General features: G+C 37.4%; 2 protein-coding genes across 3 annotated transcripts; one reads left to right on the forward strand and one right to left on the reverse strand.

Annotated features, from left to right (window-relative positions):
- The first annotated feature begins 1,715 nt into the window (after window positions 1-1,715).
- On the forward strand, window positions 1,716-8,916 carry rab34a (RAB34, member RAS oncogene family a). Of its 2 annotated transcripts, none has more exons than XM_044031486.1 (11): window positions 1,716-1,908; window positions 3,222-3,331; window positions 4,076-4,167; window positions 4,273-4,341; window positions 4,810-4,911; window positions 5,961-6,025; window positions 6,157-6,208; window positions 6,305-6,386; window positions 7,011-7,101; window positions 8,110-8,217; window positions 8,327-8,916. In XM_044031486.1, the coding sequence occupies exons 2-11, from the start codon at window positions 3,257-3,259 to the stop codon at window positions 8,395-8,397; spliced, it is 807 nt and encodes a 268-aa protein (XP_043887421.1). In that variant the 5' UTR covers window positions 1,716-1,908; window positions 3,222-3,256; the 3' UTR covers window positions 8,398-8,916. The 2 variants fall into 2 exon arrangements, with proteins under 2 accessions (XP_043887421.1, XP_043887422.1); XM_044031487.1 differs by having other exon boundaries at window positions 4,276-4,341.
- A 2,971-nt stretch (window positions 8,917-11,887) lies between these two features.
- On the reverse strand, window positions 11,888-14,807 carry zgc:174895 (uncharacterized protein LOC100126024 homolog). Its single transcript, XM_044032598.1, has 5 exons — window positions 14,611-14,807; window positions 14,425-14,518; window positions 13,574-13,720; window positions 12,400-12,495; window positions 11,888-12,309 (listed from the first exon to the last, which is right to left on the reverse strand). Exons 1-5 carry the CDS (start codon window positions 14,731-14,733, stop codon window positions 12,167-12,169), a joined length of 603 nt encoding a protein of 200 aa, XP_043888533.1. The 5' UTR covers window positions 14,734-14,807; the 3' UTR covers window positions 11,888-12,166.
- Between the last annotated feature and the right edge of the window lie 13 nt (window positions 14,808-14,820).

Consider the following 14,820-nt stretch of genomic DNA (forward strand, 5'->3'; position numbering starts at 1 on the left):
AGCGATCAGGATGAAATATGAATAAGAAAGTATGGATACAAGTCATATTTCAAGAAAGGTTTCATTCACTTTTACCTTAATTTAACAGATAAAAGGACAAGGAGATGATTTTTCAGTGTTGAACTTGGTGTGTTTAACAAATGTCTAAATCGATGCCTTCTTCGCCTTTTCACACAGGACGGAATTTCCCCCAACTCCCTGAATCTTTTCACGGTTTTATGTAGAGAAAATGCAAAATTTTCTTTGAACTGACAAAATAGTGAACTACGACTAATTTTGGCCACTTTTCAAGACTTCCAAATGTGTAAAAACCTAGTAGCTAAAATCATTTTCATTTGGCGGAAATTAAAAATAAAACAAGGATACTTCATTTTAAAGCATACAATCATGTAATTGTATGAATTATAGTCGGGTTTTTTTTAAGCTACGTCATGAGTTGGGTTCGATCCATTTTGGACCACCCTGTTGTGACAGTAGCCCACAATGCACACACTGAATATTCTTCATCAATAAATGTGACGGTCCATAAAAACAAACAATCAAAAGTATGTGTGTACATATATATATACATATATATACGTGTAAATGTGTGTCTATATATGTATTAATATATACGCATATACTGTACACATATATACACAAGTATATTTGTACTATATATACTGTATATAGGTATATATGTATACGTACATATATTATATGTATGTTTGCAAAATAAAATTTGGTGTATCAGTGAAAACAAACTTTGTATTTTATCTCTTAAAAAATGGGTCAAGTCATTCGACAAATGACAGATTTGAGGTTGTATTGCATTGTTAAAAAACATTTGTATTTCCTGCTGGTTAGGGTGTTTTCTTTGCAAAGCTAACGACCATAATTGCAGTGTAATATGTGTCACATGTTAAAGTGACAACTGTTTTTGTTTCTAGGAGCTCTGTGTGTGTGTGTTTGATTCAGTACAGTGTGAATTAAAGAAAGTGTTTCAAATCACACAAGGATTTATTCCCCTTTTTTGCTCAATATGAATAAATATCCAGTTTATTTACTGCAAACTTGTGTATTTATACATAAAGTAAAGAAAGTGCAGAGAAATTGCCATTGTTTGTAAAATAGTAGGGATTTTCCGCCCAAAACACATTTGATCCCTTATATTATTAAAATGATACACTTTTTACAGTGCATCTGTGTCCAGAACAGACTTATGACGGTGGCTCCCCCTGCAGTCAAAATATTGTAACTACAGTCACTGTTTTGACTTTAGTTAGAAATAAACAAATGTTGAGGAAAGAGCGTTTAAAAGCAGATTTGGATTCAGAAATTCTGAATTTTTTTCTCTCAGAATTCTGACTTTTTTTCCTAAGAATTCTGTCTTATTTTTCCCAGAAATTCTGACTTTTTTACCCTCAGAATTGATGCTGTTTTATTACTTTTTTCTTTCTTTTAACTTCTTTTTTCTTTCTTACATTTCTTTCTTACCCTAATACTCCTCCGTAGATTCACAAACGTTCAGAACCTGATTATTATTATTTTTCTTCTTATTATTATTTTTTAAATAAAATCCCTGGTCAGGATTACCTGCAATACCTCTAAAGCCCACTAGAGGACCCTTTTTTGGGGGACACCATCCATGGGGGACACACATGTAGTTCCCCCCCTCCATTTCCGGTTGTTCCCCATTTCCTCCAGCAGGGGGCTGAAGCAGAGAACTAGAGGGAGAAAAAAAAGCCCATGGAACAGTGAGAAGATCCACGGAGCAACGACGAAGACGACTTCCGTGAATTCTTTTTCGTCATTCTGTGGTCACGACACACACACACACACACCGTGGTTACCGTGGAAACGTGGATTTATTTAACTGCTCCCTGGAAACGGGAAAACGAGGCGTGAAAAGTGGCAGAAGAGAAGACGGTGAGACGATGTTTGTGGTTTTATTTCACGTAAAAAAACCCAACAACAAATAGAAAATGTGTGCAACGCGTTGATTTAAACTGCTTTTTAAAAGTCCACGTGTGCGTACGTTATTGACCAAAATGGACAAACGAACAAGCGCAAAACTAGTTTTCATTTTTAAAAGCTTAAAAAAATATTAATTCGGCTGGTAATTTGTGTCTAAAATGGTGTCTTTTCTTCTTCAGCAGAAGCTCAGATTGACTCAAGCAGTAAACGGATTAAAGTAACTGTCTCTCTCTGTGTTTGAGCTCACGTAACTTAGCTAAAAGTTTTTCCATTATGACACTGTTTGTTTGAGTAGTGTCTCTGCCTTAGTGTCTCCATATGAGACACAAACGTTTTTAGTGAGGAAGAAAAATCATAGACATAATGCATTCCCTTTTTCCCCTGAACCTCTTAACCCTAAAACCAGGTCTTAACCCTGGAAAAATCCATTTAAAATTGTGGGGAAACAAAATGTCGTCACAAAGATAGTTTGTTGGACTTCACAACGACATAAATACAAGTGCACACATACACACACGACTTCAGAGGACATTAAGTTGACTTAGGAGACTTAATCTTAACCATAACTACTACTGTTTTAACACGAACATTAATTAATCCAGTGCTTATCCATATGAGACTTGTATGTTTGTAAGTAGTAAATCATTACACTTTTCAGTAAATAAAAGATACCAGAAGACACAAACAGCTATTTTTATTCAAATATTTAGTCCATACTGAAATAAATGGACCTTTTTCGCACATTTTGCCAACTTGTGTAATTTAAATGAGGGTTTAATGTGGTTTCCTGTGACGATGCTGTCAAAACTTTTCGTCTCGCAGGCTGCAAATAACCAAAATGAATACCAAAATTCACAATGGATGACTTTGTGTTGAGTTGAGGCCATGGTTATGGTTATATAACTTTTCCCACCAAGTTTGGGGAAATTAGGTGGAACTCAATTTTGCCTCTGTTTTCACCTTAGGGGGCGCTATAGAGCCCTCCAGCAACGGGTAACAAGAGTCTTTATGCACGTAGCCCTCTCAAAAATGACCACAAAGCCACGGATATAATGATAATCTGTAGGATAACAATAGGTTTCGACATTATTGATCCCACACTGGGGAGATGAATTTGTTACAACAGCAAGTTTGGGTGCAGATAAATACTACACGGATATAAAATAAGATGTATGTAAAAGTACAATAACAATACTATAAGTGAATCATGGAACAATGCAAAAAAGTGTTTTCTGGATTTACTTTCTCTCTCTTTCTTTCTTCAGCTCTGACCTCTGATAAACATTTAAACGGCGGCTTCATGTCAGTCCGAGTTTCATCCATGAGTGTTCTTCCTCCTGTGCGAAGAGACCGGATCATCGCTCAGCTTCCTCCGGTAAATATCATCTGTGACGTAAACGTCATGAATGTTCACAGTCCAGTCCACAGCTGCACTCACACACAAGTGCGTTTACATGATTTTAGACGGACTAAGACTTACTGTAATTGAGCTAGTCTTAGTCAGACTAACATACCTGGATTATGAGATTCACAGTCTGATTACTCCTGCATGTATACAATTTTGGCGCTTTTCCACTGTACAGTTCTTGCACGGCACAGCACGCCTCTACTCGCCTGTAAAAGTGAGCGGGGTAGAATCAGTCGATTTAAAAAGATTTGTTCACAGAATCGTTCAGTTCTTCCTTTGAATGTCCTCCTTGGTCTTTGACCCGAAAGTAGGTGACAATGTGTAAAGTGCGGCGCCTGCGTCTTTCTTTGGAAGACTTGGCAACCAGAAAGGCCACGCTCTAAAATGTATCACGATTAACACGTACAGCAGGCACAAGACAAACCACAGCATTGTCCAGCTCACCGCTCACTGTTTGTTTTTCTGTCACTTAAAGGAGTGCAACAGGAAACTGACAACAATTCATACTAACTTATAGAATAGATACAGTGCCACCTACTGAGGCGGAGTCAGACATACACGACCAATAAATCGATACGGGAATACTTGGACTCTGCCAGTTGACCGATTGTCTGTCTTAGTCAGACTATGGCCTCAGCTTGATTAACCTGTGCAAGTTAACGCCCTCTTTTTCTTCTCCTTCTTCTTCTTCTTCTTCTTCTTCTTCTTCAGTGTTTCAGGAAAGAAGCTGCCCTCCACACTAAAAATGACTTTAACAACAAAGTGAGAACAGCCTGTCAGGAGCAGCGCACTGGCACCGTGGGGTGACTTTATTTAAAGACACAGATTATACAGGATTTTCTTCTTTTATTTTTTTGTTTATTTCATGCTACGTATTCACGCATTCCTTCTTGTTTTGTTCCTGTCAGTAGATTTAAAATCTCTAAGGTCATCGTTGTGGGCGACCTGGCCGTCGGGAAAACCTGTCTCATCAACAGGTAAAACACAAAGGGCATTTCTTGGAAATTCTACAAGGAAAAATTACTTCCTGTTTTATAAAAAAAAAAGGTTAATGTGGCACCTATGGCCCCTGTTTTTGGTATTGTATTTTCATTTTGTCTCCACTAATTTACTACAACATTTGTGGAATGACATAAAAGGTGTATTTAATTTTATTATTCCTGTTAACACTGTAAAATAACATTGGTCAGACTGCCGGCTGCTGACTGGCCAGAGTCCTGTCACAGGAAGAGACGTCCCACACAGAAATCAAGCGGAACAGCGTCGAAGTGTAGATCACTTAAAACTACTTAACAATCCTAACAACGTGGGTTAATCTCCAACAACTACCAGGGAAACCTCTATATTTAACAGAAGTCTTTTAAAGTGGAGTGACGTATTTAGGGACAGCTCGCAAAAAAGACTGGAATGCCACAGTAACTGATCGACATTTGTTTGTGTTTCAGATTTTGCAAAGATGTTTTTGATAAAAATTACAAGGCCACGATTGGCGTGGACTTTGAGATGGAGCGGTTCGAGGTGTTGGGTGTTCCCTTCAGTCTACAGCTGTGAGTCCAATTCATTCGGTAACAATGGCTAACCCAATGTCTTAACGGAGGCATGGTGAAATCAACAATGACTTCACTGCCAGTTCGGACATCTGATGTCTGACGTAAATTGAATAGAAGAGAGTAAACCTCTGCCGCGGCCAAAGTCAGTTTGTCCAAATTTTACCAGAATATAGCACGTCTGTTTGGCACTGAATCAATGGCAATGGCAATAAATTGCAAATTGAAAAGATGTGATTAGCAAATCGCAGAAAACTGGCAATTAAATTGCTCTATTTTTAGTTGTTATTTGACAATTCAACCCTTAAACACACCAAGGCACATTTTTGTGTTTTTGGTTTTTAATTTCGAGAATATTTTATCCTTTTTTTCTTGCATATTGTTATTGCAAATATGTATGCCATGTTGTGAGTTATTTTTTTGAGTGTTTTAAATTTTTCATGTATTTTTATTTTTTGTGTATTGTAAACAATGTTAACTAAAATACTCACACTAACACCCCTACAGACCAAAATGTCCTCATTGAAACCCATTCAAATACATATTTATCATGACAAAAGCTTTGCGATTTAGGGGTTAAAACCATTAATGTTTGATGAATGTATGATGAGGACTGATGTTGGTTTGAAACATAAACACATTTTGGTGCTCTAGGTCTGTTAACGTAACCTTTTAGAATCTGTAAAAAGTGTAATGGTTAGATTTTGGGGGGAAAAATTATACTTTTTAAGTTTTCATCCTAAAGTTTGTGTAGTACTTGATATTTTTAGTGGTTTGCTCATTTTAAAAGTATAAAACAGTAAATACGTTTTCAACAACTTCATTTTAAAGCACTAAAGCTTCACTAAATGGCAAATCAAATGAGTTTGAGCTGGGCCTTTTGATAAAGATGTGAAATAAAAGTTAAAAATAGGAAATAAAATGGATGAGAAAAATCACAGTTAAGTCAACAGTCTCCGATACGGAGTTGGTTGAAGTAAAACTAATAATTGTGGTGAAATTACTTGATTATTTTGTGATTATTTGAGCTTATTTGCACATTTTCACAGGTGGGACACTGCAGGTCAAGAGAGGTTCAAGTGCATCGCATCTACGTATTACAGAGGAGCCCAGGGTGAGACATTTTTGTGTTTTATTGCGTAAACTAATAAAAACTTTTTTGTACTTTTAAACTCATTTTTATTTATTTCCACATCATTTAATTCATCGTTTCCACTGATGAAACATTTCATTAACTTCCTCTAGTTGTGATCATCGCGTTTGACGTAAATGACGTTGCCTCTTTGAGTCATGTGCGGTGAGTTGACTTTTTTAAGATCGCTGTTTTTAAACTCTCACAGGAGGATTAATTTATTATTTATTTTAAAAACATTGCTCCTTTTTCCATCTGCAGGCAGTGGCTGGAAGACGCGTTGAAAGAGAACGACCCCACCGCTGTTCAGCTGTTCCTCGTCGGCACAAAGAAAGACCTGAGTGTATGTGTACTTTTATGTTTTTTGGACACTCTAAATTGAACATAGGTGTGAGTGTGAGAGTGAATGGTTGTTTGTCTCCATGTGTGTGGCCCTGCAATGGACTGGCGAACTTTCCAGGGTGTACCCCGCCTATCGCCCTATGTCAGCTGAGATTGGCACAGCACCCCTCTGGTGGAAGATAAAGCGGTAGAGGATGGATGGAAGTAGATTTTGAAACTATAAGTAGATTTTGGAATTATAAGTAAAATTTGGAAATAAGTAGAATTTGAACTATATGTGGAATTTGAAACTATAAGTAGAATTCGGAATTATAAGTACAATGTGGAACTAGTAGAATTTGAAACAGAGAGCATTTGTATGCAGTTTTCACCTCATTCATCACTTCATTGCCTAAGGCCAGAATTCTTTTTTTATTTTAAATCGTGTCCTTTTCCAGTTTCTACTCTGAACACACACTTTTTACTGGCTAATGCGAATCGTTTGGATTGTTGCTCGCAGTGTGAAGCATTTGTGTCCAGACTCAAACCTCAGGAATGTGCTTTCTCGTCCTTTCGTTGACTTCCAGTCCACCAGTAAACTCTGTCTCTGGTTTTGTCCGTCTCTCTGTCTCTGTGTGTGTCTCAGTCTCCGGCTCAGTATTCTCAGATGGAACAGGACGCTCTCAGAATGGCACAGGAGATCAGCGCAGAGTACTGGGCCGTGTCGTCACTCACAGGTCAAAGTTTTGGATTTTTAAAGCTGAAGTTTGTAGCGGTGGTTTGTGGTTGAGTGTTGCTCTCACTATTCTGCCGACAGAGTATACTATATTTTTTAATACAATAAATGGCCAAAAAAAAGTTGCCACCTAAAAAAAGGGTCACATCCTTGGACCGCCTTTAGCTTTGATTATGGCACTCATTCACTGGGGCTTTGTTTCCATAAGCTACTGCAATGTCAAAAGATTTATTTCCGTCCAGTGTTGCAGTCAATTTTCACCAAGATCTTGTATTGATGATGGGAGAGTCGGGCCACTGAGCAAAGCCTTCTCCAGCACATCCCAAAGATTCCCAATGTGGTTAAGTTGTGGACTCTGTGGTGGCCAATCCATGTGTGAAAATTATGTCTCATGCTTCCTGAACCACTCTTTCACAATTTGAGCCTGGCGAATCCTGGCATTGTCATGTTGGAATATGCCCATGTCATCAGGGAAGAAAAAAATGCATTGATGGAATAATCTGGTCATTCATTATATTCAAGTAGTCAGCTTACCTCATTCTTTGGGCACATAATGTTGCTGAACCTAGACCTGACCAACTGCAGCATCCCTTACCTATTTGCTTAGTTAAATCCAGGTGGCGACTTTTTTTGGCCAGGCAGTATAATTTCTATTTCAAGGGTGGAAAATCTTGATTCTCTTGCTCTTTTAGTTTAAATAATTAAATTCCTAGGTTTATTTATATTATTTATTTGCTTTGTTTGTTTTTATTTTCCTGTTTATGAATAAAAAATAAGTGAATAGTGGGGAAAAAATTCCCAGCATTTTGTTGTTAATTTCTGAATTTAGATTTAAAGGTGTATTATTATTATTATTATTATTATTATTATTGTTATTATTTATTACAAGATTTAACTTTTTTTTGTCTTAACTTGAACACATTTTTAAAAGTCACATCTGTTTTAGTTTCTATCTACACTCCAGTCATTTTCATACAGTCCCTTACTTTCTATTTTTTTTTCGCTGCAGGGGAAAATGTGAAAGAGTTCTTCTTCCGCGTGGCATCGCTGGCGTTTGAGATCAATGTTCTGGCCGAGTTGGAGAAAAGTGGCTTGAGGCAAATTGGAGACGTCGTCAGTAAGTCACCCTGTAACCACGGAAACAAACAAACAAACAAACAAAAAAAAAAACACCCTCAAGAGTTGTTAATGCCCTCTAACAACTCTCTTCCCGCTTCTGTTTTTAGGAATTAACAGCAACTCAAACAACCTGTATGCCACGTCCAAGAAGAAGAAGCAGCACGACTGCTGCCAGTGAGGACGAGAGCGCTAGGCTCATGAAAGGTACGGACTGAGAATGTGACTGAGCTCAGTGGAGGGATATCTGTGGTCAGAAAGTTTCCCTTCCTTGAGGTCTTTTTAAATTCAGTTTTTTTCCCCCTGTGGACGTGGACTGAGTTTTCCCCTCCGTGGGATGTGGATTCCTGTGGTCGTGTGTGGAATTACAGAGTTGACACAGAAATGACCACCTCTCTCCTGAGATGCCAAAGAAAGAGTGTGGATGTTTTTTTTAACACGGTTAATATACTGTAAACTGCCTATAGTCACATACTGCAGTATTTTGTTGAACCCAACCTTAGTTCCCAGTATTTTATGCCCATAATTTTCGTCTCAAGCTCCAAAAAGATATGACGGGGTCACACCCTGGACAGTTTGCCCGTCCATTACAGGGCCACATATATAGAGACAAACAACCATTGACTCTAACACTCACGCCTAAGGTCCATTTAGAGCAGGGGTGTCAAACTCATTTTAGTTCAGAGGCCACAAACGGCACAATTTGATCTCAAGTGGGCCAGACCAGTAAAATAATAGTAAAATAATAGTAAAATAATCTATGAAAGACAAGAACTCAAATTTTGTTCCCATGTACTTTACATTTAATGAAGTATCTTTTTACAAAACGTGACATTTCTTGAGAGAAATATGAGTATGATGTTATGCTTAAATTTACTGTTTTCCCTAGGGCTGAAACAATGACTCGATTATTAATCAATTACTAAATGAATTGTCAACTATTTTGATCATTGATGAATCGGTCTGACTGTTTTTAAGGAATCAAAGCGTGATTTTTCAGCTTCTTAGATGTGAATATTCTTTGGATTCTTTGCTCCATGTAACAAAGAGTCATTCAAACTGACTGATTTTTGTTTTTTTGGACAAGACAAGACGAGACATTTGAGAATGTCCTCCTTTCCAGGTTTGAGAAACACTGATGGACCGAACACTGGATTACTCAATGAATCGAGAAAGTGATTGACACACTAATTGTTTATAAAAAATTATAACCCACGTCACACTGGATCTATAAAGGCACAACCATTTAGTCACAGGTATCTGGAAGTGAAAAATATAGTATTTCAGATCATATTTCAGATTATAACAAATTCATGTGGGCCAGAGTGGACCCTCTGGTGGGCAGGTTCTGGCCCTCTGGCTTCACGTTTGACACCCCTGATTTAGAGTGTCCAATTTACCTAATCGCCGACCAAAACATATATATATATGTATATATATATATACATATATATATATATATATTCCATTCCAATATTCCATTTTCGGTTTTTGGCCGAAAGACTTTTAGCACCGAAACACAGACCGAAACGGGACGATATTTGGAACTATAAGTAAAATTTGGAACTTTAAGTATATTTGGAACTATAAGTAAAATTGAAACTATAACTATATTTTGGAACTTTAAGTATATTTTGCAACTATAAGTAAAATGTGAAACTATAAAGAGATTTTGGAACTTAAAGCATATTTTGGAACCATAATTAAAATTTGAAACCATAAGGATATTTTAGAACTTTAAGTACATTTTGGAACTATGAGTAGAATCATCAAATTCAAGCTCAAACCTATTCATATTTCCCCGACTGCTTGATTACGATTTTTGTGATTTTGGTACATTTTACTGATTCAAAATTATATTAGGTATTTTACAGATGTTGGAGCTAAATTAGATGCTTCCTTATGCATTGTGCATATGTGTTATTGTTATTTCTATGTCTTTAAAAGTGTGGGAGAAAGTTTGGCAAAATGATGCATTAAAGCCCACGTGGTGAAAATATTGCCATCGACCCATGTGATGGGATACGTGCTTCTTATCTGCTGGATACAAGCAAACGCTCCTCCTGATCATTTTTAATCGCAATGCTAATCTTAATGACTTCACATTGGTTCTGTTCTCCAAGACCAGAACGATCAACATCAACAACAAAAGTTAACTGCTACAGCTTTAATAATGCTTTGGTCAGATTTTAACCCTGTTTTCGTAGTTTTAGCTTCTCTCGGCTGCCATGTTGGAATTTTACAGAAGCTGCTGACGTATTGCGTAAAACCAGCCTCTTGTGCGATGGGGGAAAAACTGTTTATGTTTAGGTCCCTTATTTAAGGACTAAGGTCTCAAACCTGTGGCCTTCTAGTCAATATTATGCGGCCCATCGCACAAGATGGAGTTAGAATATAGTTAACTATAATAATAGCTTGTTCCGTAACAGTTTCTTTCATTTTTTTTGACCAAGTTAGAAATCTTAGATTAAAGTCAGAATTTTGAGATTAAATTCAGAATTACTTTAATCTCAACATTCTGACGTTCTAAGAATTCTGACTTTGATCTAAGAATTCTTAGAAATTGGCCGTTGGTTTGAATACAGTATAACGCAACATAATCATAAGAGCCCAAAAGATTGTGTAGTTGGTTCTGAATCTGATTCTTTTCCACTGCCAAAGTTTTATTGAAGAAATAATCTGCTGCAGTTTAAGAGTTATAAAGGGAAAAAGTTGTTGAGGCTGAAACATATCAGTCACTGCTGTAATTATTTAAACTTTTAAAAACTAGGCTAATTTCCTATTTGTTGGCTTAAATCCAGGTGTTGATGTTTTATTTTATTGTGGTCGGACAGAGTATGAGTGTTTTCACCTTGAGCTTGAATTGAATAATCAGTGTTGCTGCTGTAGTTTGTTTCACAATTTTGTATTTTTCCGCATAGTATTACGATTTTTTACTAAACAAAAAAAGTGTTTCAATACCAAGACAGAGGTTTGATTATAGATGTAGTTTTTGTGTGAAAACTAAATTTTTGAGTGACTGAATATCAATAATACCTTTTTCAAAAACACTGTGTATTAATGTTTTTCCATGTTTTTGTTTAAACTGTCATATAAATATATTAAAGAGGAAAAAGAAAATATATCCATTTCTTTTCTATGTTCAAGTCATTTTATGTTTTTTGTCTTGCCAGCCTCCCGCCACAAGAGGGAGTGTCACTCTTGCCAAATATCACCAGAGTTCTGTAAGAATGAGTGAATGGACTTGGGTGTTGAAATAAAAAAAACAGCACAAATTTTGAGAGTGAAGTCAGAATTCTGAAGTCTAAAGTCTAATCTAATATGAGAATTCTTATTTTCTTAGAATTCTGACTTTAATCTAAAATCTCTGACTTCAATTTCAGAATTCTGAATTTAGTCTCAGAATTCTGACTAATCTCAGAATTCTGAATTAAATCTCAGAATCCTGACTTTCATATCAGAATTCTGACTGGTTTAGATTTCTGACTTTAATCTCAAAAAATTTACCAATCTCAAAATTAGGACTTTAATATCAGAATTCTGACTAATCTCAAAATTCTGACTTTAATCTTAGAATACTGACTTTAATCTCAAAATTCTGACTTTCTTAGATTTCCGTTTTTTTATTTATGACTTTAATCTCAGAATTCTGACTTTAATGTTAGAATTCTGACTTTAATATTAGAATTCTGACTATAATCTCAAAATTCTGACTTTAATCATAGAATTCTGACACTCATCCCCACCATTTTGTGCCTTAATGTGTCTTGAAGTGGAATTTTCTGGTCTGTGAAGGCCCCTGTATTCCTCTACAGTGCTTGTGACATGGTGGGGTGAGCACTGGAATCCTCCGTTTGTTGCAATCTGCCATCCTACCATTAGATGTCACTAATTCTTACACACTGGAACTTTAACAACTAAGAACGTTATATTTTACAGGATTTGCACATTCAGCTGTTGAAGCTTTTGAAAGACTCGAGGTGTTTTCGATCCACTTGGCTCTGCAGTTCTTCGGGGATGCAGTGGGACACCCTGTAGTTGTCTTTGATCCACTTCCCTCCCTTGGTGTTTTCGACGGCCACGGCTGCAACGCCTGCGGGAAACAGAGCGAGCCGCGTTTTATGTTTTCAGCATCCGGTGTGTGAATAAATCAGCAGGTGACAGCAGAGATGGTGAAACTGACCTACAACAGTGGCTCCCAGCTGCTCCACCAGCTCGATCGCTGCCTTCATCGTTCCCCCCGTCTCGATCCATTGGTCCACGAGCAACACTCTCACTCCTGTGACACGGAGAGAAACGTTTAACTTCGCCAACGTGTGCACACATGATGACAGTATCGTTTGAGGACATGGGGACATAAACGAAACGATACTGTTAATACTTCATAATAATGCTTTATTTGACCCTTAGTGCTCACGCAGCACAGATCTGTGATTATAGGTGAATCTCAGATTTCTGATTTTAATCTCAAAATTCTGATTTAAATATCAGAATTATGACTTTAATCTCGAAGTTCACCGATTATATGTGTTTTTGGTTGTCTTATACATATATATGTGTGCATATATGTATATACACACATATATATGTATATACATACATATATGTGTATATATATATATATATATATATATATATATACACATACATATATATAATAAAATGTTTAAGCTTTAAAGAATAAAGTCGTATAATTACAATTACGACATTATTCTTGATCACTTTTGAGCTTTTACCACATGAGATGTACTCAGATTCAAGGATGATTTAGCTGTAACCTCCTTAATCTGACACTAGGGGGCACTGTGCAACAGTGGAAACTGAAGAGGTTTTGCTGATTCATTGCAGTTTTGTTCTGTTCTGGTAGTTTTAAATTTTAAATAATCACAGCTGCTGTTAAACCAGAGCTTTGATTCCAGTGTCTCAGTTGCTGCTTTTCTTTTTACAAAAAAAACTAAATGATCCACCGCTGCCTCCATCACTCACTTGAAATGTATTTTGTCAATTCGGCTTTTAAAATCCTTCATTCAGATTTACCTCAGTGACACAAACTGGCCACACGAGGCAGCAGTAGACCAGGAGCTCCTGTGTACCCACAAGCTAAAATCACTGATTTTCACAAAGGACTTTGGTGTGGGAGAGTGAGTGGTTTAAAAACCTCAGTTCGTGATCCAGTTTTTCTAGATTTTGTTACAGTCTTTTTGTGAGTGGGTAAAATCTGTGTTTGGCAACCTAACGTTTAACCACACTTCAAAATACCTGAACGATTCCTTTATCTTATCTTTCCCACTGGTGTGTGAAACATTTGTCTGCCAGTGACAGATATTTAAGATGAAAGAGACTGCTGCGGGATGAACCTGGTTTCAGAACATCCAGTCTCGTCTCCATGGTCTTCTCTCGACCTGTGTAGTCAGAGTAGTTTTGGCTTTGAGTCGCGACACACAGGTGACCTGCTTTACGGATCGCCAGGAAACCTTTTCCCAGACTCGTGGCAGCAGACGCTCCTGAAAAACACACATCAGAAATATTCATTTTAGGTCTGAAACTCTCAAATTTGTTGAATATTCAATTCATTTGTTGTCAAAATATCCGAAAATGTGGATTGTTTTGTCCACAAACCAAAATCATTTAGTTGCTTTATTATACCGAGCAAAGAAACCACTGAAAAATTGCCTCAGTGGTTTTCTAAATTGTACGGTTGTGACAAAGTAACACTAGGGAACCTTTAGAGAATGTTCTCTAAAAGTTGTATAAAGGCTGTGACAAAGGAATGTTCTCTAAAGGTTTTATGAAGGTTGTGACAAAGTAACGTTAGGGTAACGTTCTGGGAACCTTTAGAGAACGTTCTCTGAAGGTTGTAACAAAGTAACATTAGAGGAACCTTTAGAGAACGTCAGCTCTTCTTCAGTAGAACATGATGTTGATGTTGTAAATTCTGTTTGTCCAATAGGAGCCTGGTTGTCAGGTGTTTGTTTTCCATCTGGAAAACCATGTTAAACAGTGTCTGTTCTAAACACTAAAACACAGTTTTTACTGTTTGTCTCTTTAAGTGCCTCACACACACACACACACACCCCTCAGTCCTGACTGAAGTCCAGGACTAAGGGTTAGGTTTCCAGAGCTGCCTCCTAAAATAAAGTCGGTGAGACACACAGTGACACAGTGACTGCTCTCAAACTATCATTTATTTGCACTTTTGTTTTCTCACCGAGGATGAATCCCATCGCATCTATCCCGGCAACCAGGTCAACGGTGTCGCTGGAGAACGGACTGAGAAGGTCAGCGACGCAGTCTGCCAGAGCCTGGTGAGCACAAACAGAGCAAAACAAAAACACAACTCACGACATGTGTGTATTTCTGCAGCCACACATGAACTTTAACAGTGTGAAGATACCTGGGAGTTACAGTAGAGTCTGGACGGATCCAGCCAAGCAAACGCTGGTCCCTTTGTGTTTGGCGCCATGAGGGAAAGGTACCACCCTTTATGTCTGTGTGCAGGAACGGCCAACACGTCCATCTGATTACACTACCCTGGTCTGTACTGTTTGAGGGGTGAAGGACCTGCTCTGCGAATGAGAGAGAGGGAGAGAGGGAGAGAGGGAGA

This window comes from Solea senegalensis, linkage group LG8, assembly GCF_019176455.1.
Source record: "Solea senegalensis isolate Sse05_10M linkage group LG8, IFAPA_SoseM_1, whole genome shotgun sequence".
Lineage (NCBI taxonomy): Eukaryota > Metazoa > Chordata > Actinopteri > Pleuronectiformes > Soleidae > Solea > Solea senegalensis.